The sequence below is a fragment of the Electrona antarctica genome (assembly GCF_951216825.1).
Source record: "Electrona antarctica genome assembly, chromosome: 4".
Taxonomy (NCBI): domain Eukaryota; kingdom Metazoa; phylum Chordata; class Actinopteri; order Myctophiformes; family Myctophidae; genus Electrona; species Electrona antarctica.
The window spans coordinates 31,262,289-31,287,619 of NC_136809.1; the positions used below are offsets into that span (position 1 = coordinate 31,262,289).

Here is a 25,331-nt window from a genome sequence, read left to right on the forward strand (position 1 = left end):
AAACTAACTGAATTAGGAAAAAAAAGCCAAAACTAACTAAAACGAAACTATAATGTGTGACCCTGTTGTGTGACCCTGGGTTGTGACCCTGTGGTGTGACCCTGGGTTGTGACCCTGGGGTGTGACCCTGTGGTGTGACCCTGGGTTGTGACCCTGGGGTGTGACCCTGGGGTGTGACCCTGGATTGTGACCCTGGGATGTGACCCTGGGGTGTGACCCTGGGGTGTGACCCTGGATTGTGACCCTGGGATGTGACCCTGGGGTGTGACCCTGGGTTGTGACCCTGGGGTGTGACCCTGGGGTGTGACCCTGGATTGTGACCCTGGTTTGTGGCCCTGGGGTTTGACCCTGGGGTGTGACCCTGGGGTGTGACCCTGGGGTGTGACCCTGGGTTGTGACCCTGGGGTGTGACCCTGGGGTGTGACCCTGGGTTGTGACCCTGGGTTGTGACCCTGGGTTGTGACCCTGGGGTGTGACCCTGGGTTGTGACCCTGGGGTGTGACCCTGGGGTGTGACCCTGGGTTGTGACCCTGGATTGTGACCCTGGGGTGTGACCCTGGGGTGTGACCCTGGGGTGTGACCCTGGGTTGTGACCCTGGATTGTGACCCTGGGGTGTGACCCTGGGGTGTGACCCTGGGTTGTGACCCTGGATTGTGACCCTGGGGTGTGACCCTGGGTTGTGACCCTGGGGGTGTGACCCTGGGTTGTGACCCTGGATTGTGACCCTGGGGTGTGACCCTGGGTTGTGACCCTGGGGTGTGACCCTGGGTTGTGACCCTGGGGTGTGACCCTGGGGTGTGACCCTGGGTTGTGACCCTGGGGTGTGACCCTGGGGTGTGACCCTGGGTTGTGACCCTGGATTGTGACCCTGGGGTGTGACCCTGGGTTGTGACCCTGGGGTGTGACCCTGGGTTGTGACCCTGGGGTGTGACCCTGGGGTGTGACCCTGGGTTGTGACCCTGGGGTGTGACCCTGGGGTGTGACCCTGGGTTGTGACCCTGGGGTGTGACCCTGGGTTGTGACCCTGGGGTGTGACCCTGGGTGTGACCCTGGGGTTTGACCCTGGGGTTTGACCCTGGGGTGTGACCCTGGGGTGTGACCCTGGGGTGTGACCCTGGGGTGTGACCCTGGATTGTGACCCTGGGTTGTGGCCCTGGGGTTTGACCCTGGGGTGTGACCCTGGGTTGTGACCCTGGGGTTTGACCCTGGGGTGTGACCCTGGGTTGTGACCCTGGGGTGTGACCCTGGGTTGTGACCCTGGGGTGTGACCCTGGGTTGTGACCCTGGGGTGTGACCCTGGATTGTGACCCTGGGTTGTGACCCTGGGGTGTGACCCTGGGGTGTGACCCTGGGTTGTGACACTGGGTTGTGACACTGGGGTGTGACCCTGGGGTGTGACCCTGGGTTGTGACACTGGGGTGTGACCCTGGGTTGTGACCCTGGGTTGTGACCCTGGGGTGTGACCCTGGGGTGTGACCCTGGGGTGTGACCCTGGGTTGTGACACTGGGGTGTGACCCTGGATTGTGACACTGGGGTGTGACCCTGGGTTGTGACACTGGGGTGTGACCCTGGGTTGTGACACTGGGTTGTGACCCTGGGGTGTGACCCTGGGGTGTGACCCTGGGTTGTGACACTGGGTTGTGACCCTGGGTTGTGACCCTGGGGTGTGACCCTGGGGTGTGACCCTGGGTTGTGACACTGGGTTGTGACCCTGGGGTGTGACCCTGGGTTGTGACACTGGGGTGTGACCCTGGGGTGTGACCCTGGGGTGTGACCCTGGGTTGTGACACTGGGTTGTGACCCTGGGGTGTGACCCTGGGTTGTGACCCTGGGGTGTGACACATTTTTTGGAGGCGCTACCCACACGTTTAGCTGTGTTGCTCATTCCACGAATGCCCGATTCTTACAATCTATACAGACTATACCTCGTTGTACAGGTGATAACGATCAACGATTAAAATGATATAAAACATAATACCAAATGGTATCATCAAAGTGGAGAAATAAAGGACCAAAGTTTCTGAACTTTTATAGTTTAGACTCTTTAGAGTTTATATTTTTAAATGATATATTGTTTAGGTTTTATTACACAATACTTACTCTGATCTTTTTGAATCCTATACCTGACAAATAAACCAAAGTACGAAAAAAACTAAAACTAAACTATAACTAAACTAAAACTAAACTAAAACTAAACTAAAACTAAGCATTTCACCAAAATAAAAACTAAATAAAAACTAGCAAACCCGCTCTAAAAACTAACTAAAACTAACTGAATTAGAAAAAAAAGCCAAAACTAACTAAAACTAAACTATAATGAAAAAAACAAAACTATTATAACCTTGACGCACGCACGCACGCACGCACGCACGCACGCACACACACACACACTGGAGTGGTCATATCACTGCCCAGAGAAATAATCCCCTCTGACAGGAAGGTAAGGTCACCCCTAGGGCCGTATGATAGGTTCACAGCAGGGGTGGTTGTGGGGATGGGAATAGACTCCACCCTATACCCACCTGGCAGGGGGTTCCTAGGCTCCATATCTGATGTGCTCATAGAGGCCTACAAACATGCTGATGTATCATCGCCTGCTGCTCTTTATCCCTGCCCTGCTCGCTGTCTGTACTGTACGTGTCATGTACAGTATCACATCAAATCATGAGAACGCAATGTGTCATGTCTCGTTCAATGATATATTCTTCCAATTTCTATTGTTGTGCACAGTATGCTGACCACTGGGGCACCTTGCCAGTACATAATAGTAAAAATCCTCAGTGTTATTTTAACTCAGAGTCCTTATATCCAGATTTTCAGATTAATCCGTGTTAGGGTTTTCAGATAACAAAATGATTCTCTGACTTCAAAGCAACTCTAGCATCGTATTTGTTTGCCCTGTGAAGAGGAAATTATTTAATTAGACCTATAGTAGAGGCACTTTTACACCAATAATTTTAACGACCACGTCCCACACTCTTTTTAAGCACAACCGTGAAAACCCTGGTAGGTTCCTGCACTCTGCACAACGCCAAAGCATTAATATAGAGTCTTACTATTGTTCAGTGCACAAAACATCGGTGGGTGAGATCACCTGTCGAACACCAAACAAAGCCTCACTAAATGCATGCTTTTAGTTGCATTTTTCAGTGAGGAAATGCAGAGGGACATCATACAAAGCAAGTGCTACCCATAAATAACCCAACAACACTTTGGGATTCAATGACGAAGTGACTGGATTGTTGGGGAGGGGGCACTTAAAATGTACAGATAATGTATATACTTTATATTTACTATATATTTTCACCAAGGCTATAGGGTTCAATTGTACCATGGGGCATGTGGACCTTTCTCATCTATCCACCTGCTTCCAGTGTCCCATGAGCCTTTGCGTGAAATTTGTGTATCACTTCCTCTTCTTGTGATTTTCATGCAGGATCTCGAGGTGAAGTCGTGATGGAGAGGGTATACGGCTTGGTGAGCTAAGGGTTGCTTCACTGCTTTTTGCAGATGATGTGGTCCGGTCCAAGACCTTCAGCTCACGACGGCTGGGATGAGGATCAGCATCTCCAAATCTGAGGCCATGGTTCTCAGCAAGAAACCGATGGTTTGTGTAGTCCAAGTAGGGAATGAGACGTTACCCCAGGTGAAGGAGTTTAAGTATCTCAGGGTCTTGTTCACAAATCACGAGTGAGGGGAGGACGGAGAAGGAGATCAGCCGGGGAATCTAAGTGGCAGGGGCGGTATTGCAGTCGCTGTAGTCAGTTGAGCCAGAAGGCAAAGCTCTCTGTCTACCGAGCAATCTTCGTTCCTACTCTGGGGCGACTGGGGCGACTGTGGCTCAAGAGGTAGAGCAGGTCGTCCAATGATCCATGGGTCGGAGGTTCGAATCCCGGCTCCTCCTGTCTACATGTCGAAGTGTCCTTGGGCAAGACACTGAACCCCAAATTGCTCCCGATGTGCTGGTTGGTACCTTGCATGGCTTCCGCCGCAATCGGTGTATGAATGTGCGTGTGGATGGGTGAATGTAATGCACAATCTATGTAAAACGCCTTGGATAAAGGCGCTATATAAATGCACCATTTACCATTTACCATTTACTCTCACCTATGGTCATGAAGTGTGGGTCATGACCGAAAGAATAAGGTCGTAAATCCAAGTGACGGGTGGCTGGCATCTTGGTTTGCAGAAAGATTAACCCAAATGCAGAGTCAAACACAGGAGCAAATTTAAGGTATTTATTCACAATATGGTGAATTGGAGAATGTGGAAGGTGTCATTGAAAACAAAATGGAGCCTGAGGAGAGCAGTCAAAGCAGGCGGTAGGCAGACAAGCAGGCAGTAGAACAGGTGAGCTGGGTTCTGGAGGAGAGGAGAAGAGCTTGAGTTGCAGGAAACACAGGAGCAAAATACTAGGAAATATAACTAAACTATAACTTCACTAGAACGTAAACACTACCATGAAAGGTTGTGCAATGATCTGGCGATGAGTGGAGTTAAGACCAGGGCTTAAATACTGTCAGGGCTGATGAGTTGATGGCCGGCAGGTGTGTCAATTGAGTGCGAAGAGGTGACTGGAAGCTGGGAGGAAAGCCGACGCCCACACACAGCCACAGTATGGCAACACAGAGCCACATACTGTGATACATCTCCCTTAGTGAGAAGTTCAGTCACGCGAGAGAAACTCGTCGCTGCTTCTTCACCTGGAAAGGAGCCAGCTTAGGTGGTTCGGGCATCTGGTTAGGATGCCTCTCGAGCGTCTCCCTAGGGAGGTCCTCGATGCATGTCCCACTGGGAGGAGACCCCGGGGCAGACCAAGAACCAGATGGAGGGATTACATTGCCACACTGGCCTTGGAACGCCTCGGGATCCCCCAGGAGGAAGTTACTAATGTTGCTCTGGAGTTTTCTGGTGGAGCTGTTGCCCCCGTGACCCGACTACGGATAAGTGGTTGAAGATGAATGGATGGATGACTTCCTCTTCCTCTTGGCTGTAAACAAAGATTGTTCATTTAGGAAGATAGTCCATCCCGATTGGAGCCACTAGAGGTGACATGGTACACAAATCCTATACAAATCCGGCGTCCACCTACTTAAATGCAAATTCGGGAAGTAAACCAGAGATTGCATGTCTTGCTATCAGATAATATATAAAGCTAGATACCTCATTTTCCTCTGCAATTCATTGGAGCGAACTGTATCGAATGGAAGCACAGGCAAGGCGGAAGTGAAGCGGAAGACACCCTGGGCAAGACCTACGCTGTAGAGGTTATCATGTGTTTGGGCGGAAGTTGCAGGATTTTAGTATCGCCCAAGGAAATTACGTTGATGCTTCACAAATCAGTTTACATTCTCCGCGAATGAAACAAGTGTTGTGATTGGTCGGGAAAATATCATATCCAGGGGGAAAAACATCTGACGGATGTAAGCCTGAGACCGAGGCTAAGCGGAAGAGCAGAAGGAAGGCTCACCTGTCTCTGATTGGCCTACCAAACGTCCACTCTGTGAAGCATGCAGAAGCTTCTGTGGCTTCCTTCCCTGTAAGATGGCAGAGACGGTATCGGCGGAAGTGTCGGTCAGGAACATCCGTCAGATGTATTTCCCCCGGATACTATATTTTTTCGACCAATCACAACACTTGTTTCATTCACGGAGATGTAAACAGATTTGTAAAGCGTCAACGCCATTTCCTTGAGTGGTACTTCCGCCCAAATCCCTTCAACTTCTGCCCAAAACAAATGATACCGTCTATAGCATAGGTCTTGCCCAGCGTGCCTTGTTGGGATCTTGAATCACGCTTGGGAAACAGGTGGATAGTGTTTTGTAGTGGAGCTGGCCTTGGTGCTGGACAGGTGAGATGTGCTTCGCCAGAGTTTGTCTCTGTCCATGGTTCTGAAGTATCTTAACTCGCATTATTGGCTTCATTATTCACACAGTGGCCATTTGAAAATGAGAAACATGTATTGTTGCAACAGTAGGTTGCATATACTATGAAAACCTGTATCTCCGTGTTAGTCACGACTATATGCTCACGCCTCGTGACATCCCATCTCCATATATGGTCATGCCTCGTGACATCATGCCTCCATATATGTTCACGCCTCGTGACACGTCATGCCACCATATAGATATATGGCCATCTCCATATATGAAGATCACGACACTGACCTCATCTGTCCTGGATAACCATACATGGAGAAGACTGGATCATCGCCTAGATCTGCATATAATTGAGCCGGCCAGCAACTCTACATTTGGGCGGCTGTGGCTCAGGAGGTAGAGCAGGTCGTCCATTGATCCCTGGGTCGGCGGTTCGAATCCCAGCTCCTCCTGTCCACATGTTGAAGTGTCCTTGGGCAAGACACTGAACCCTACATTGCCTCCAATGAGTTGGTCGGTGTGATACCACAATTTCTGTGTTAGCCGATACCGATACTACATACCGATACCAGAGAATAATATTTATAATAAAAAAAATTACTTATTTTATCTCGTGTTGTTAATAGAGAGTATGCGCGTGACATCATCATCAAACCCGGAAGTTATGCAGGAATGCCTACCAAGTGACAAAAAACTACTTTCTGGCCTTGATAGCCCATATATCCATTGTATAATTTAATTGATATCAATTAATTAGTTCTCCATAGACTTACAATGGGAAGATCGAAGACTAATTAAGGCTCCAATTTAAGTATTTTTTCCCTCGGAGACCGTAAACGCCATATTTACAAGACTTGGGGGGAGGTTCATAATAATTATGAAAATGAATTGGAAAGGAATTACATCAGTCGGCCTGATGGGGGTGCTATAACAGCCCACTTTACGTTTTTCCCTATAACTTGAACCTTAAGTCGTAAAATCTAAATTTCCATGGATTCCTTGGGTCATGACGCATCTCCCCATATAGGCCACCAAATTCGAATTTGAACACACTCTTTGCTCCTCCTCCTTTTTGATTTTGTCTAAATCTCTCAAAAATTGGTACACATGATCTCCGGACCTATCCGATTAAAACACCACAGGCAGAATTTTGATAGTGCGTAATTGCGTATCGTTCGGCCATAATCAAGTTAGTGGGAGGGGCTTATTTTTCAAAACATGCCACAAATCATGAACCAAACGTCCAATCCACCCCGCATTTGAATCAGATTTCACGGATGGTTTAATCAACCAAAGAGCTAAAAGCAATTCCATTTTCATCCATAGGGGGTGCCGTAAATGCAAAACATGTAACCATTTGTTGCAAAAACAGGATTTTTGGGGGATGAATCCCCTCCGAATTACTTACACATGATCACAGGGGTGACTTGCCATTGTAATTGGCTAGCAAAATGAGTGGGAGGGGCCTATGTAAGCGATTGCGGCAACCACACTGCAATTTGTGCAACCTTTCTTTTTTTTTATGTATTTTTATTGAGGCTCTGAAATTTCATAGCTGAACAATCGCAATTCAATGTATATAGAACCACACATTTTTCTTTTTTAAACACAACATAGGAAAACAACAAGTACCACAATACGGACATTACGAAGACAAAACGAGTACACCACAGTCTTGACATGAGTCTTTGTTATTCACTTTTGTGACTTTTCTAGTATATGTTTTGTAATTCTACAAAGTAACTAGTAACTAAAGTTTTCAAATAAATGTAGTGGAGTGAAAGTACGATAATTGCCTCTGATATGTAGTGGAGTAGAAGTATTGGAAATTGGAAATAGTCAAGTAAAACTACAAATACCTCAAAATTGCACGTAGGTACAGTACTTACTTTACACCACTGTCGATCGGCTTTAAGTGGTTAATGTGCAGAAAAAAGTACAACAGTTGTTTGACTGCTACTAAGTGTAACATTGTAAAGTACTCAAATAGGCTACTGTACTAAAGTACAAGTTTTAGGTATTTTTTTAAATTTCTTCTGTATTCAATAATTTTACTTCTACCTCACTTACACCTCAGAGGAAAATATTGTAGGCCTACTTTTACTCCACTACAATTTGTGAAAACTTTAGTTAGGCTACTAGTTACTTGCAGAATTAAAGATTGGAGTGCCACAATTTTTGTATTTTCCAGTTTTTCATGTGTCTATGAGGTGACAGTACTTCATTAGACACCCTGGAGTCGTTTTTATGTGCAATGATTTATTCCCTTTGTATTTAGGGTTTCTTCCTGGAGGCTGAACCCTTGACAGTCAAACATGCCAATGAAAAAAACAGAAATATAGTGACATCACACTATCAGCCCCTCCCCTAACCCCTCCCCCTTTATCATACAACTACAGCTGTGGGTGCGGCTTTAGTTCAGGTGGATCACCACCCATCACCACCCACCAGGCAAACCAGGCATACTTAATGAACTGGTGGGGGTGCCCACATAAAAACGACATTTTAACAAATACTGTACACTTTTTTGAAAAAAAAAATCCTCCTTATATAACAATAAGACCTGATGAACATGTTTTAGTGTGGAAAAAAATCATGGCACTCCATCTTTAAGATTTTGAGTATCATTACAAAACACGCTAACCACTTCACCCCAATCAGCCGTATACATATTTCGGCCATTTGAAAATAGCAGATCGGCTATTTTCAAAAGATATTTGTAATACATTTGACAATTATGAAATGGGACACTCTTTACTTTTGGTACTTATTTTAGGTATATTTTTTGCACTTTAGTACTTTTAGTCAAGGTTCGACTCCCGATCCCGACAGCCTTTACTGCATGTCACTCCCCCATCTCTCTCCCCATTTCCTGTCAGCCTACTATAAAAATATATAAAATGAAGGCGAAAGCCGCAAAAAAAAACATAACAGAAGCATAAAGGAAGGGAATATTCCATTTATAGAGGCGTATATTTTCTGTTCACTTTTCAAAATATATTACCTTCCAAAGCTGTGAGCACAAATAATCTGACGCACGTGGTACCAGTTGTAACACTTTACTTGATGTAAAGGAAAAATACAGGTGAACAAAATGTCTTAGTATGGTTACATGGTGTGTGATAACATGTGTTGGCAGAAAAAATATGTGCTCTCTCTACTTCAACTTCATAGCTTCTGACAAACTCACAAAACATTCAATCAAGAACTGACCAATCTAAGCAAGGCAGTTAAAAGAGTACTCTGCTGCACTAATTATCATGAGATCAAACACTGCTGCACAGAATAGGCACAATCAAGCAAACAAGGTCATCATGACATGACCTCATAAAGTGGCTCTTACATATCCGGCCCCTAATTGGTTACGCAATAAAATTAAGCAATTATCAAATTCACAAAAAAATATCAAGAGCCAGTTAACTTAAATCTAGTAAGCATGCAATAAACAATTCTATTCTAATACTCATTTGTCTTCGTCTTCACATGTCTTCATCCTGTGGTCCTCTTGAGTTCACACTGCTTCTTGCAGCAAGCACAGTTTCTGTATCGGCCTCTCCAGAGTGCTGGTTTTCGTTTGCAGCTTCACTCTGCGCACCGTTCCGCTGGAGTCAGGTATGGTTTGGATAATTCTTCCCATTGTCCAGGTGTTTCGTGGGGCTGAATTGTCAACCACAAGCACTACATCTCCAGTCATGAAGTTTCTTTTCAGCTTTGTCCACTTCTGCCTCTCCTGGAGAAGAGGCAGGTATTCATGAGTCCATCTCTTCCAGAATAAATCTGCAAGATATTGCACTTGCCTCCATTTGATGCCCTTCTTCTGCATAGCCTTTTCAATCTGTGTTTGGTTCATGTTTCCAATGACCTCTGGGTCGTTTTGCAGATTTTGAGTCACGTTGTCTGGTCTCTGTGGCAAGTACAAGTGTCTCTTTGCCAAAGAACAAATAGTACCCTCGAACTGGCCCTGTCCATTTACTTGAGTACTCTTTTGAATACTTACGTTTTTTTTAGCATGCACTATAACAATCTAGTCACTCCAGTTCCATATGGTCGCTCAGGTGGAGGTCATGTAACTCGATCCATTTTAAAAACAGATTCTTCATCTTGATAATCTAATTGGTTTAAGAAGCATAAAGGAAGGGAATTTGCCATTAGTGTCTCTTTGCCAATGAACAAATAGTACCCTCGAACTGGCCCCGTCCAATCAGTCCCGTTTGTAAACAGACGGGACTGTCAGGAATTCGCAGTGGTAGACGGTAATTAAAGTACATTTACTTGAGTACTATTTTGAATACTTACGTTTTTTTTGAGCATGCACTTAAAAAACATTGCATGGATGCACCTGTAACGTATCCTCAGTGATGTATCCCAAGGTCTTCTGGAGCTTGGAAGGACTAGGCTCTGTGGGTTGACTCCTGTCCAGGCCCCTCCTACGTCTCACCAAGCCCAGGACCTGTGCGTTGCACCAGAGTCCCAGCACCAGGCACTTCATTCAGGAGTGGTGGATTCCTAAGCCGCAATGTAACATGTAAGCGATTGCGGCAACCACACTTTGCAATTTTTCCAAAATTGCGACTTTTCTAGTTCAAGTGTGCACTTGCAGTTTGGGCAACTTGAAAGCAAACTCCACATGCCCCAACATTTTATTTACCTGCCATAGTGTCAACCCCTTATCCCTGTGTCGGATCGGTGGTTAGACTGGCATTGGCGCTTTGAGCAATTGGAAAAGCGCTATAAAAATGTAATTCATCTGACGTCAAACCTCAAACCCTTAGATCTCCATATATGGAGCTGACCTGTTCTGACATTCCATATGTTTATCCTTCCCCACCCATCCTTCCTGTTCTGACATTCCATATGTTGATCTGACCTCATCAAATCATGTACACTCAAGACATGCTCCATATATGGCCAGTACAGAATTAATTCCATAATTATGTTGATCTCACCCCCCATGCCAAAGCGCCAGTGCTCATCACCCAGCAGTCTGCCGTCTGCCGCCACCCAGGCCGATGCGTACATGTGACCTCGCCCTTTAGGATATATACCTATAGCATTTCTGCTCATGTACAGAAATTGTGTTGAACAACAGTGCAGAACAATATGTTGCAGTATAGTATGATTCTTTGTCAAAACCTTTTACTTGGCAGACTGCATAGATATTGACCCTGAAAAGAAAACAATTGCTCTAGTCCTAAACTCATTCACCTGGAGTTCATATACCAGAATGTGTACATCTCCATTAATGCTTGTGCAAGCGTGTGCGTTTTCATTCAATACAGATTCTTGTGGATGCTGAGGCAATTGTTTTATCTCGTTATATCTCAGCTATGTGGAGAGAGTCAAGGGAGATAATTCTCCACAAGATTATTTTAGGGTTCCCTCACAATACCCTAGATATACTCATGTGAGCGAGCTCTGCCTAATCCTCCATTTACATTTTGTCAGGGGGCTTTTTACCCTGAAAGAAATTGGTCTAAACTAATTCCGCCCACAGGCGGATTAAGTCAGTATACAGCCATGGTGGACTCTTTCAAGCAGCATTATTACTTCTAATTAGTTAATATTAGAATTAAGTTTGTCCTCCTATTCATTTAATTTATCACCCGGTCTTACCAGCTCGTTTCTGTCTCCATTCCTTCCCTGACTTATAGCAGCTGTGTGCATACATGCCTGTATGTGACCTCGGACACTGCTCAACCAAAACACCAAACAACTGTTTATGTGCATGCATGTAAGTGTGTGTGTTCACAGTTAACAACTTCCTCTGTGACTCTGCGCTCTACATAAGAAATTAACTGCCCTTGGTAAAATAGCTGTCCACCACTACGGAGTCTGGGAGTTCAAATCCACCGCTGTGTTTCTGGCTTTGTCGAGTGTCTATACAGACACAAACACAATTCAGAGGCGAGTTTTGGGAACAACCCAGAGGGCCCTATATATATAAGGCATGTGCTTAGGCTCATATGGGAACAACAACACTTAACTAGAAAGGCCAGGCCTTTGTAAGGCTTTAAAAGTCATGTGATTCAGCACTATCGTATAGAGACATGACATGATGCAGCATATTGACCAAATCACAGATTTTAAGTGGATTATAAAGATGTGTGTCATATGTTTAGTGTGTGTGTGTGCATCGGTTGGTCCACAAAGGAGACAAAAGCTGATTGTGACAAAGAAATACTACTAAAAGAAATACTAACTTTTGACAGATCAACTGGTTACCTAGCCCGTCTCCGGACCCCCCGGGTTGAGCTCCTTTGGACCGCTACCACGAAGGGTCCGGTCTCACCGGCATCAAGCGACATGGGATGCAATCTGACTTTCCCTGTTTTACCTCTGTGCTGCGGTGTCGGTGTCACGCTGACATATTCCAAAATAAGCATATGAACGCTATAGGAGACAACGAACCTTCTGACCCCCCCCGCGAACGGCTCAGAAGCCGTTAAGTATTTTTAATGTTTGTACGACCATTTTGGCAGCTCTGAAATTCTCTCTTCGGTCCCTCCTTGTTGACATCTCGGTTGGCTAGCTGCGCCTACGAGGCGCGTAGGGAGGCGCAGCTAGCCAACCGATATGCTGGAGGCGGTACAATGGGATGTCAACAAGAGAGAATTTCAGAGCTGCCAAAATGGTCGTACAAACATTAAAAATACTTAACGGCTTCTGAGCCGTTCGCGGGGGGGGTCAGAAGGTTCGTTGTCTCCTATAGCGTTCATATGCTTATTTTGGAATATGTCAGCGTGACACCGACACCGCAGCACAGAGGTAAAACAGGGAAAGTCAGATTGCATCCCATGTCGCTTGATGCCGGTGAGACCGGACCCTTCGTGGTAGCGGTCCAAAGGAGCTCAACCCGGGGGGTCCGGAGACGGGCTACTGGTTACCCTGCTTTGTAAAATAAATAAATTAATCACAATGTGATACATTGTCAAAATATTACAGTATATTATACTGTAACCTGTTCAGCGCTACTGTTCAACAGAAACAGACATTCCTACGCAGACGGTATCAACAAGGAGGACAAAAACGCACAGCATCTGTGCATTATCTGTTATCAACCTTGCCCCCCCCCTCCCCCCCCCCCCCCCCCTCTCTCTCTCTCTCTCTCTCTCTCTCTCTAGATCAGTTACTTTGTCTCCCTCACTTTCTCTGCCCCCTAGCTGTCTCACACGCGGTTTTTTTTCTCGATACAAAGAAAGAAATAGGCTGCATGCGGACAGAAAAGTTGCAGTATACCGTTAAGCGATGTAACTATAATAGTTAAGGGAGAAGCCTGGAGTCGCTCAGAGCGTCCAGATCAGCACCACTGACAGCGAAGTGCATCACTTATATGTGCATCACTTTGGTATAGGCTAACCATTGGATACGTGTATACGTCGATAAACGAACTGTTTTGGGAGCGCATATACGCAAATGTTATTATAGCCTAATAAGCCTACATATAGTTTCTGGATATTTCAGAGGAGTAACGTCTTTCAAACCCCGAAAAAGTAAGTAAACTCTTCCATTGATCGTTATTGTTTCGGTTGCTTCCTAGTTAACCGCGTGGAAATCATCTTAAAAACCATTTGAGGAGACCTAGTAGCCTAGATACACATGATCACATCCATATAGAATTCTAGGCATGCATAAATAATCGCAACACGTTGTTGAAGTATCTATTCAACGGCTGAAAAGATGAAGCTTGTGGTATTATGTGGCATTCAAATGTAATAATTAGATTAGATTAAATAGCTTGCAGGAGAGACTACGGCGATGCTGTCACAATTCTCATGTTTCATGGCTCGGCTCATTATCATTAGCAGCTTTGGTGCGTAATATACGCACTCCGGGACAAAAACATTGACTGTTCATTTCTTGTGTCAGAGTTATGTGGTCGGTACACATACCAACATATATTACAAATAAATGAAAAAAGGAATGGAAAGATCACGGCCCCTCGCGCATTAGAATGACATTCTAATAGAATTCCATTCATTTTGTATTTGTTATATTTGTCTTTTATTTGAAAGTGAAAACGTGTTCATTTAATATGGCATCTGCAGAAATTACTGTCAACCAACTAATGTCATATACTTTCAGAGGTGGATGGCAAAACTTTACACTTCACAGGTGTGTGTGCGTGTGTGTACATGTGTGCACACACACACACACACACACACACACACACACACACACACACACACACACACACACACACACACACACACACACACACACACACACACACACACACACACACACAGGGGCCTCTATGCCCCCAGGCCTATCACCATAATTATTTGAACTTGATCTCTCTTATCCAAATCCTGCAAAATTGTTAAAGTCGAATAATTGCAGATCAGCTTCCTTTACTTTACCTTGCATGTTAAGTTGATGATTGGTTGCATCATAGTGAGATCTGGAAAATTACCATCTGCTCATTAATCATAATTATATACCTACTCCTACTCCAAATTATGCCTCTCAGTTTATTCTATAGAAGATAATATCTCTCCCGGTGTACCAAGGCTCTTCAAACCGTTGATCCTAAGAAATCTATTATTTATTAAGACAATTAAGTTGGGTCTTTTATTCTATACTAGCCCTTACCCGTTGTGAGATATTGGCCGCCGGGGGTACTGCGCCCTGGGTGCGTTTTTAATTCACTAATAAATTCATTATTAATCATTAATGTGTAAAATCAAAAAAAGGGCTTTGTTAAGACCTCCATATTATTATGGTCAATGCCTGTGTGAAAAGTGGGAGCGATTGGTGCAGGTGGTGAGGAGATACGCCGGTGTTTCTGACACACATTCATTCATTCAGACAGACAGACATTGACTGAATTATAGTATGATGATGATGATGATGATGATGATATGATGGTGATGATGATGATGATGATGATGATATCTTTCTGTTCCACTGGGTATCGCATCAGGTGTACTGAGCACCCTTTTTTACCTCTCTATTTCTATTTTGCAGTTCATAGAGTCTGGTTGGGAGAAAAGAGTGATCCAAATACCAATACCCAAATAGTTTGGCTAAAAATCAGTCACTGTCAGTCGCTGTTAGTCACTGATAAATTATCAACATTTCTTCTGACTGCAAACTCTGGGTTCAGACCTTTGCACAGCAATATTTCCACTTCTGTTGTGACTGACCTTGTCAATACCTTGGATGAGACAAAAACAGTGTGCTGCTTTGTCTCCAGTGCATTTGACACTGTTGATCATTACTTGCTTTTCCATAATGTAATGACCGGTGGGTTTCTGATCTGAAGTATAGTAGCCATGACCATAATGTGTTATTCATAACACCCCGCACAATAACAATTGATTCCAAGGCGGATGCTCAATGTAACTACCGCTAACACCCATGGTGTTTCCCTAAAAACACACAACATGAATTATAAATTAAAGACGTGAAACAGCATAGCACATTAATCCCCATAACACATTACCATCTAGAAAGGGGATCTCTGCGGTGCACATAGAGCGCCGAAGTCCTGACATCACTCGCTCGTCCCCTTGATTCCCCTGGTTCACTGAAGTAGCCTAATTTCTCTATGGAGAATAACAGCGTTGTGGTCCAAAAATAAACAAGCTGTGACGTCATTATTGCGTTATTGTCAGGGAGGTGCTTTGCGACAGTCAGTCACTCAAAAAGTGTGTGTGAGACACGGCGTGGCCTGTTGTAGCACCACCATGAGGCTGATTTGAAAACTGTCAAGTGGCATTTCTGCCTCAGCCTAGTGGGAATATGCATGCACAGTTTCATCGCAATCGGACGCTGCGTTGAGTAGTTGTGGAACTTGTGGCGATTTGTACAAAACGGGTACAAAGCGGGCTACTCCTGAATACTTTAGAAGCCAATCGTAGGCAATGAAGGTGGATTATGAGAAATCAAACAAACCCGTCTTGATCACATGACTATGGAGAGCATGTGTACCGATTTACGTGAAATTTGGATAACATCTGAAGGAGTAATATTAGAAAATGTGTTTTACATATGTCGGCCTCCTGGTGGCACAATAAAGAGCAGATGTGAAAACTTCCAGGCAAAGGTTTTTCCTTGGCCTCTAGGGAGTTGGCATACAAAGTTATCCACAAATCCGTGCAGTTGGAGGTAAAACACTTTTCAGCCAGTTATAGCGCCACCATGAGGCTGAGTTGAAAATGTTCACATGGCATTTCTTCCTCAGCCTAGTGGGAATGTGCGTGCGCAATTTCACGGAAATCACACGATGTGTTCATGATTTGCAGCATTTCTTTGGAAACTGAGCACTCCTGCGAACCTTGGAAGCCAATCTTAGCCAATCAGGATGGAGTCTGAGAAATCTGATGTTTCGTTCATTAGTGGCCCCTGTCACTTTATTCTCAAAGACAGGCAAACAGTATGGAATAGCAAAAAAACAAACTGTTCAAGTCTCAAGATCATGTGTACCTAATTTTGTGTAGATTGGTAAAACAAACAAAAACAAATGTGTGTGTAATGTATTGTGTAGAGGCCCCTCAATGGGTGATTAATGTTTATTGGGCAATGCATTCATGATTTCTACATAAAGCAGACTTCATGGTGCAGGGCCATATCATGGGGCCGATTTCACTTTGAGTTTCAGATGCAATATTTTATTCTTGGTCTTCTGGATCATCATGCTCCAACGATTAGCTGTCACTGCAAGTCCGTACAGTTTCTCAGCCCTTGAAAATCTGCATTTACTTTTTATGCTCTGCAGACTGCCCGGCTGAAAATCTTTCCAGGGCACCCAAAAGATTTTAACTTTAGTTCAGTCAGATAACACGATTAGATTTAACAAATAATATTTATTATAGAATCAGAATACAAGTGTGCATATAATATATTATCTTGGTGTTCGGCTCTGCTGCAATTATCTCCCTGCTCGGCACAATTAAACACCATCATTGTCTCCACCAGGCCGAAGGCATGGGGAGAGAGTATGTTTTGCACTCCGTCCGTGTGTGTGTGTGTGTGTGTGTGTGTGTGTGTGTGTGTGTGTGTGTGCGTGTGTGTGTGTGTGTGTGTGTGTGTGTGTGTGTGTGTGTGTGTGTGTGTGTGTGTGTGCGTCCGTCCGTCTGTCTGTCTGTCTGTCCTTCCTTCCTTCCGTCCGTACGTTACCAGCTAATCTCCGGCACCGTTGGCCCGATCCATGCCAAACTTTGCACACACACTCCCTGGATGCCAACGATGAACCTCTGCCCCAAATATTCCTCAATGGCCTGTTATAGCGCCACCATGAGGCCGATTTAGGCAAAACACATTTCTGTAGATTTTATCCATATACATCACAGAATTCGGTATACACTATCTCCATAGTCATGTGATCAACACGGATCTGCATCATTTCCCATCTTCCATCCTGATTGGCTAAGATTGGCTTCCAAAGCTCACATGATTGGTCCATTTCGAACAAAATGCCACAAATCACAAACAGTGTGCAATTTCCGTGAAATTATACACGCAGATTTGCACTAGGCCGAGGACGACATGCCACTATATTTTTCCAAATCAGCCTCACGGTGGCGCTATAAGAGGGCAATTCCTGTTTTTACCTATAACTGCATCGATCTGTATACAACTTATGTATGCGCACTCCCTAGAGGCCATGGAAATACATTTTCCCTGCATCCCGTCACATCTGCCGGTTATATCGCCACCATGAGGCCGATTTCAGCAAAACACATTGTTTATGTTAGTCGCACATATTTCATCCAAATCTCACGCAAATCGGTACACATGATCTCTGTATTTCTCAGATTCTACACTGATTGGCTAAGATTGGATTCCAAAGTTTTCAGGAGTGGCCCGTTTTGTACAAAATGCTGCACATGTCCTGCTCATCCAGAATTCTATCCTCAGAGATGCTATGAGTGATCTGGCTCTGCATTTCCTCAACAAAATGAAGATTTTTTTGCAAAAAACAAACGAACAAAAAAACATGTTTCTATTACTCCTAAACATTTTGCCAAACATCACACACACTCCTATCCTCCTGGTGGAGACCTGTGCCCAGAAGGGCACTTTTTCTAGTTTTACATAAAGAGCAGGGAGATAGATATACAATAATCTGACTGAACTAACTCCGCAAGCTACGTATGATTAGTTCTTGGACAATTTAAACATTTGATCTCTGGTGGATCCTCTTTTAATTTGTTTGTTTTTAAATCTTTATCTTGTCTTTTATTCGATCACAGGATCTCTGGTTTATATAGCCACAGTTGACTAACAACTACTTTATAGCCATACTATCTTGTATTTGAACTCTACAGATACACTTTTAATTGATTGTTTTGGGGTTTGAAATGTACAAAATGAAAATATATTTTGAGTAGTACCAAAGTAAATGTACTCAAATTTCCAGTAATTGTTAAGCTTTCAAAAAAAATGCAGATCTAAAGCTCATAACGCATTGAATGGCAGCTTATTGTCTCCACCAGGCCGAAGGCATGGTGAGAGAGTATGTTTTGCACTCCGTCCGTGTGTGTGTCCGTCCGTGTGTGTGTGTGTCCGTCCGTCCGTGTGTCCTTCCGTCCGTCCGTTACCAGCTAATCTCCGGCACCGTTAACCCGGTCGATGCCAAACTTTGCACACACACTCCCTAGATGCCAACGATGAACCTCTGCCCCACATTTTCCAGAACGGCCTGTTATAGCGCCACCATGAGGCAGCTTTTCACATTTGTTACCTAAAACTGCACCGATCTGCGTGAAACGTTGCATGCACACTCCCTAGAGGCCAAGGACAAACCTTTGACCTGCATTTTCCGCATCTGCCTTTTATAGCGCCACCAGGAGGCCGACTTTTGTAAAACACATTTTTGGATATTACTCCTCCAGATTCTGTCCAAAAATCTCACAAATCGTTACACAGCATCTCTATGGTCATGTGCTCAAGTCGGATCTGTCCGATATTTCATATTCCACCCTAATTGGCTATAATTGCCTTTCACAGTTTGCAAGATTGCCCCGTTTTGAACAAAAGCCTCAAATCATGAACACAGCATGCAATTTACGTGAAATCTTTCACACATTTTCTTACTAGGCTGAGGAATATATCCCACCCTTTTCACATTGGCCTGTTATAGCGCCACCAACAGGTTGATTTTTGCAAAACAGGTTGATTGGAACAAAATGCCTCAAATCATCCAATTGCCATACAAGGCAAACATGTTTATATTACTACTAAACATTTTGCCAAACATCTCACACAGTCCTATCCTCCTGGTGGAGACCTGTGCCCAGAAGGGCACTTTTTCTAGTTTTTTTATGATATTTTTAAGGCCTTCTATAAACAGCTTTTGTCCCCACACGTCTCAAGATTTGCCATTGACAATGAAAGGGGAATTCCGGTCAAATGTCAGCTAAATCTTGTCCCCGCCCGTCTCAATATCTGCCGAATGAACGGAAAAATTACGTCAGAATTCTGCTAAATATGACGTAAATTAAACATCAAAACATTAAACGCCATTGACTTTGAAGGGAAAACTTACGTCATATGTAAACGAGCAAATCGGCTAACAAATCACATGTTGGTGGGAGCGCTTGGCCAATAAGGGACCACCTTATGTACCTTATGTAGCAATGTCAAATGTCCACTAACATCAATTGATGTACGATGACAAGAGCTCCCCTCCTTTCACACGGGTGTGATTTCTTTTGTCTTTTTCTGCCTTTATTGATAGGTTGAAAGTAATCTGACAGGAAATGGGGAAAGAGATTGGGGGGAAGACATGTGGCAAAGGCCGTCGGGATCGGGAGTCGAACCCGCGGCACGCCGTCAGCCTGGCTTAGCAGCCTAGGTTCCCAGACGGTTGAGCTAACCATCCGGGCCAATATCAGCTTTTATAGCAAAAACAAAAATACATCGCATGGATGCACCTGGGACGTATCCTCACAGTGATGTATCCCAAGGTCATCGGGGTTTCGGGTATCCCAACACCAGATGACCAGACTATTCCTGGTTGTCACTTTCCTATGAGTCACTATAAATAGAATAACTAAAACAAAAATACATCGCATGGATGCACCTGGGATGTATCCTCAGTGATGTATCCCAGCAAAATAAACTTAAAACTTACAAACTCATAACATGTCACATTGTAGATCAGCTTTTTTGAATAGTGGTTAATGTATGTTTTGTATTAGTAATACAATCTGCACAAGTGCACAAGCAATTAAAGCTGTCAAATGCTGTAATTGTAGTAGAGTAGAAGTAACAAAAATGGAATGTAAAAAGTACCACAATATTGTACTGTGCATTGTGAGCACTAGTAGCCTACTTGAGTAAATGTACTTGCACGTCTTTGTTTTCTGAATCTGTGTGGTGCAAATTAGGTCCGAAAGAGAATTAGAATTAGTTGTGAGAGAGAGTGGAGAGACTGTGGCATTGCGGCAACACTGCACGCACGCACGCACACACACAGTTTAACATGCTGATATGGAAACTTAGACACATCAGGAATCACATTTGTCCTCAGAACAGAAGTGAAGGTCTTTTGTAATCCAAGTAAACCCCCTTTGCTCGACTCCTCACTCCGTGTTAAGAAGGAAATAACACAGTAAAGACTGTATGAAGACCTACTGTAGACACAGTGTTAATCTCTTCCTCCATCAAGGTTACCATTATGGAGCCTCTAAACCAGACGGGCTGGGAGACCCTATCAGCGGACTTCAACTCTTCCTCTCCAACAACATCCTCCTCCTTCCTGTCTTTGCCGCCTCCCTTCTTCTCCAACCTGTCCTCCAACGTATCAACTTGGAGCATGCCATTCCAGGGCAGCAGCACGCTGGTAACGGCGGTCATCTCTCTGACCGTCTTTGTGGTGGGGCTGGTGGGCAACACCCTGGCCATCTACGTGGTGCTCCGCTATGCCAAGATGAAGACCGTGACCAATATCTACATCTTCAACCTGGCCATGGCCGACGAGCTGTACATCATAGGTCTCCCCTTCCTCACGGTGCAGAACGTGCTCTCCTATTGGCCCTTTGGCTCGTTCCTGTGCCGCGTCGTCATGACCGCAGACTCCATGAACCAGTTCACGTCCATATTCTGCCTGACGGTGATGTCTATCGACCGCTACCTGGCTGTGGTGCACCCCATCCGGAGCACCAGGTGGCGGCACCCCCGCGTGGCCAAGGTGGTGAGCGCGACCGTGTGGGCCGTTTCCTTTGTGGTGGTTCTCCCTGTGGTCATCTTCTCTGATGTTCAGGTATAGAGAAACAGCATTCACTGTCATCCTTCATTCTTAGGATGCATTTAGACTTTATATCTTCATATCAACTTTGAATATTGTTATTATCGAACAGGCAAACGTTGGTCAAAAGAACAATTCTTCTACATTCTCAAATTGTGTAGACTTCTTGTAAATTAAGTAATGCAGATGTTTAACAATAATTTAACTCTTGAGAGCTTACAATTAAATCAAATGGACCCAAAATAAGGGTCTGTTTGGTTTAATTTCACACTCTTAAGAGTTAAAGATCTATAAGGGTCCATTTGGTTACCAATTCGCCATCATTTAGCTGGGGACCACCTGGAACCCTCTCAAAGAACCACTGGTGGTCCCTGGACCATTGGTTGAGAACCACTGAGGTAGAGAAACAGCATTCACTGTCATGTTTCCTTATGATGCATTAAGAGGGTTTAGAGCACTAGAAAACCTTTGACAACAGAAATAAACTGTAGCCTATCAATTTTCTCTAATACAACTTAGACAAAAACAGACACATCTTTATCTCACCTTGACACACAGCCAACATCTAATTCTCCCCTCAGGAAATGTTTAACTCGTGTAACATGAACTGGCCAGAGCCCAAGGACGTGTGGTCAACAGCCTTCATCCTCTACACTGCAACAGTTGGCTTCTTTGGGCCACTGCTTGTCATCTGTCTCTGCTACTTGCTCATCGTTGTCAAGGTGTGTGTATGTGTATACTGTGTGTATGTAAAAAGAAAAAAAGGTGATGTGTGGAACTGTGGGCGAATAGCTAATATTAGTAAGATATCATCATTGGGGCGGCGGTGGCTCAGGGGTAGAGTTTCCGGATGGTAACCGCAAGGTCGCCAGTTCAAACCCGGGCTCCCCCAGAGCTAGTGTCGAGTGTCCTTGAGCAAGACACTGAACCCCTAATTGCTCCTGATGTGCTGGTTGGTACCTTGCATGGTTTCCGCTGCCATCAGTGTATGAATGTGTGTGTGAATGGGTGAATGTAATGCACAATCTATGTAAAGCGCCTTGGATAAAGGCGCTATATAAATGCACCATTTACCATTTACCATTTATTGTCATTTTCACACTACGTTGTGTGTCATCGTTACCATCACCATCTTCTCAGCATCTATTGTCATAGTCATAGTTATCGTCATCGTCATCGTCATCATCATCTAACTGTTCCTCCTTGTCCCCAACATTATCACCATTGTCATCTTCTTCATCTTCATTATTCTCATCATGTTCATCATCATCATGCTGCCATCGTCATTCTCATCTCTACGTCCTCATCGTCACTCATGTCCTCAATCTTCTCCATGTCCTTGCACCTTCAACATCCTCTCCCTCAGCCTCCAATCTCCCACCATCGTTCTCCTTCCTCTCCGTCCAGGTGAAGTCGGCGGGGGCGCGGGCGGGCTTCACCAAGCGCCGCAGGTCCGAGCGGAAGGTGACCAGGATGGTGGTGGTGATCGTAGTGGTGTTTGTCCTCTGCTGGCTGCCGTTCTTCATCATCAACATGGTCAACCTGGTGTTCATCATCCCGGAGTCCAGCGTCTCTGCCGGCATCTACTTCTTCTCCGTCATCCTGTCCTACGCCAACTCCTGTGCCAACCCGCTGCTCTATGGCTTCTTGTCGGACAACTTCAGGCAGAGCTTCAGAAAGGTATTGACTGCCTATATAGGACTCCTGTGTCACGTCATCTGTCATCTGACGTGACAAAGCGCACAGTAGAGTGCAAAACTCCGGCAGGACGCATACCCTAATAATAATAGCAATGTATGCACTTAACATTACTACAAAGAGCCATGCATGTAGTAGCGTGGCATGTGATCACGGATTCACTGTTAAAAGTATATTTTAACATGCATGCATAGGTTATCAACTACATTTATACAATGCAACTTTTGTGAGTTGGGATTTCAGTGCGCTGGCATAATTGCATGCCTATGAGTACATCCATCCAGAGCTAGAGGGACAAGAACGTTGTAATTGCCAGGTAGTGTAGATCGCATATACATCAGACAGACTGTGTCCGAGGGACTAGCTTTGGTCTGTAGCCTCATGGGATGCATATCCCATTATCCCATATTCTGGAGGGAGTTGCTCTGTGATGATTAATTCACAAAACTGACATCATTGTTGACAGATTTGAAATATTTGGGAATTGACGCTGATCTGCCTATAGTAGTTTAAGATATTAGCCCTTTCAATTTGGGTCTGTTTTTACACTTAATAAACAATGATTTGAGTGTGTACTAATGTTGGGCCACAGGTGCTGTGTGTGCGGAGTCGTAAGCGTAAGGCCAATGGTGTAGAAGATGGGGATCCCAGTGCCCCGCGGACAGAGAACCTCCAGAGCAGCCAGGTGTGATGTTGGGTCCGAATGTCTATTTTTGTGTGCATGCATGGACATGTCTCTCTCTCTTTCTATATCTCCCTCTGTGTGTGTGTGTGTGTGTGTGTGTGTGTGTGTGTGTGTGTGTGTGTGTGTGTGTGTGTGTGTGTGTGTTTGTAAATGCAGCACACTTGGTCAACCAGCCTTTCTTCACTCCCTCTATGGGCTCCTAGTTCTCACTCAGAAAATCTGTCTGAACCTTCCCTAAAACATGCAGGACAATGGTCCACACACATCCAAGACTCTTCTTCCTCCTGAATCCAAAATAGTGGAAACTCCCCATTGCAGTTAGAATTGCAGTTTCACTCTCAATTTTCGTAATCAGAAGACGCACCCATGGCCGTGTTATCATCCGAGTGGACCCTAGGCAAAGCCAGATTTCATTAAACTGCAGTTTACAGCAGCATAATGTCAGACAGAGACAGTGTCACAGATTTGTTAACTCGAGTCATTACAAATTATGTCATTGTGCAAAATGACTAGAGCTACATAAGTATAGTAGAATTTTGTGAGGACCATTCTGAAAGGGTTTCAGGTTGGGTTTAGGGTTAGGATTAAGTTTAGGGAGTTACGCCTGATTTATACTTGCACACCGGTATAGTTGCACACCGGTGTCACACACAACGTAACGTTGCGAGCTTATAAAAGGCATTCATAAAATCAGTGCCCTAAAAAGCTGATGTGCTCACAAGAATTGTAATGCAAACGTGTGTTTGCTTGCACACGTAGGCCTACTGTATATGCGTTTGTGGAGAACAAATTTGAAATTTCAGTGAGATGGAGAAAAAAGGTGATGCAATCACAGGTAATGTTTGGTGGCTGCATAGATGAGGCAGACGATCTTGGATGCGTTAGTGTGCTGCTGTTATCACCTACAGCACAGAGCCATCTAATACAAGAGTTACGATATAGTGGGGGCGGAAACCGAGCGCTCGAGCGCTGTTCATGCAGCCGAACTGGTACAAGCTGGAGTTGGAAATACATTGTTTTCAACAAGGGCAGCGCAAATAAGAGCTATTTTAAGCATGTGTATATGTGTGTATTGTACAGTAACAACAAGTCTCTTTAATGTTTATGTTGTACTATTACTACAAAACAATCTAAAATAAAGGGATTTAAGATCATTAAAGCTGGACTGTTGCCTGAGTCCAATGCATTTCTGCCTACTTCCGGTCCAGGACTTGTTGGTTGTCTCCATTCTCAATAGAAGTCTATGTAGGAGAGCCGCCATTGGACTGGCCCCATGAAGTGAACGCAGTTTGCGTAACTCTGTCTATATCTAAGGCTCTGCTACAGCAGTGGTCCTCAACAGGCGGACCGCGGCACACCTCTCTGCGGACCCTGGAAAAATTATAGAAAAAAGAGAAGAAAAAAAGTCACTGTGACCGCGAGTTGAATTCTCTGTTGTATTTGCTAAATGCACTGATTGTGTGCGTGTGTGCGCGTGTGTATTATGGGCCGTCATGTTACAGAATCAGAGGGGGGCGGGGAAATGAATGCGTGTGTATGGGGGCAGAAGCAGATGCATGCATTGCTGCACAGCACAGCACGCATGGTGCTCGTTGTATGATTGCAGCTTCAGTTTAGAGTTAGTGTAACAGGGTGGTATTAAGGATGGTAGCCAACTACGCCACTCAGGGAGTTTCGCCCCAAGAGATATTTATAAAGACCTGCTTCAATACACCAGTTACTTATGTGCCTCTCCACACAGATTTGTGTACACATTAAAGTATGATTAAATAATAAAGGCAGAAACGTAGGTTATAATATATCAAAAATACAAATTACTTTATTATAATTAGCCCTTCACTAAGTCCCTCCCCAACCCATCCTTGTCCAAT

At 44.5% G+C, this 25,331-nt stretch overlaps 1 protein-coding gene across 1 annotated transcript; it reads left to right on the forward strand.

Moving 5' to 3' along the window:
- Window positions 1-20,507: 20,507 nt before the first annotated feature.
- LOC306921244 (somatostatin-like receptor.1) lies at window positions 20,508-23,466 on the forward strand (the record flags this gene model as incomplete). The annotated part of the gene is made up of 4 exons (XM_079498355.1): window positions 20,508-21,092; window positions 21,659-21,799; window positions 22,485-22,757; window positions 23,368-23,466. The coding sequence occupies 4 exons, from the start codon at window positions 20,508-20,510 to the stop codon at window positions 23,464-23,466; spliced, it is 1,098 nt and encodes a 365-aa protein (XP_079354481.1).
- Between the last annotated feature and the right edge of the window lie 1,865 nt (window positions 23,467-25,331).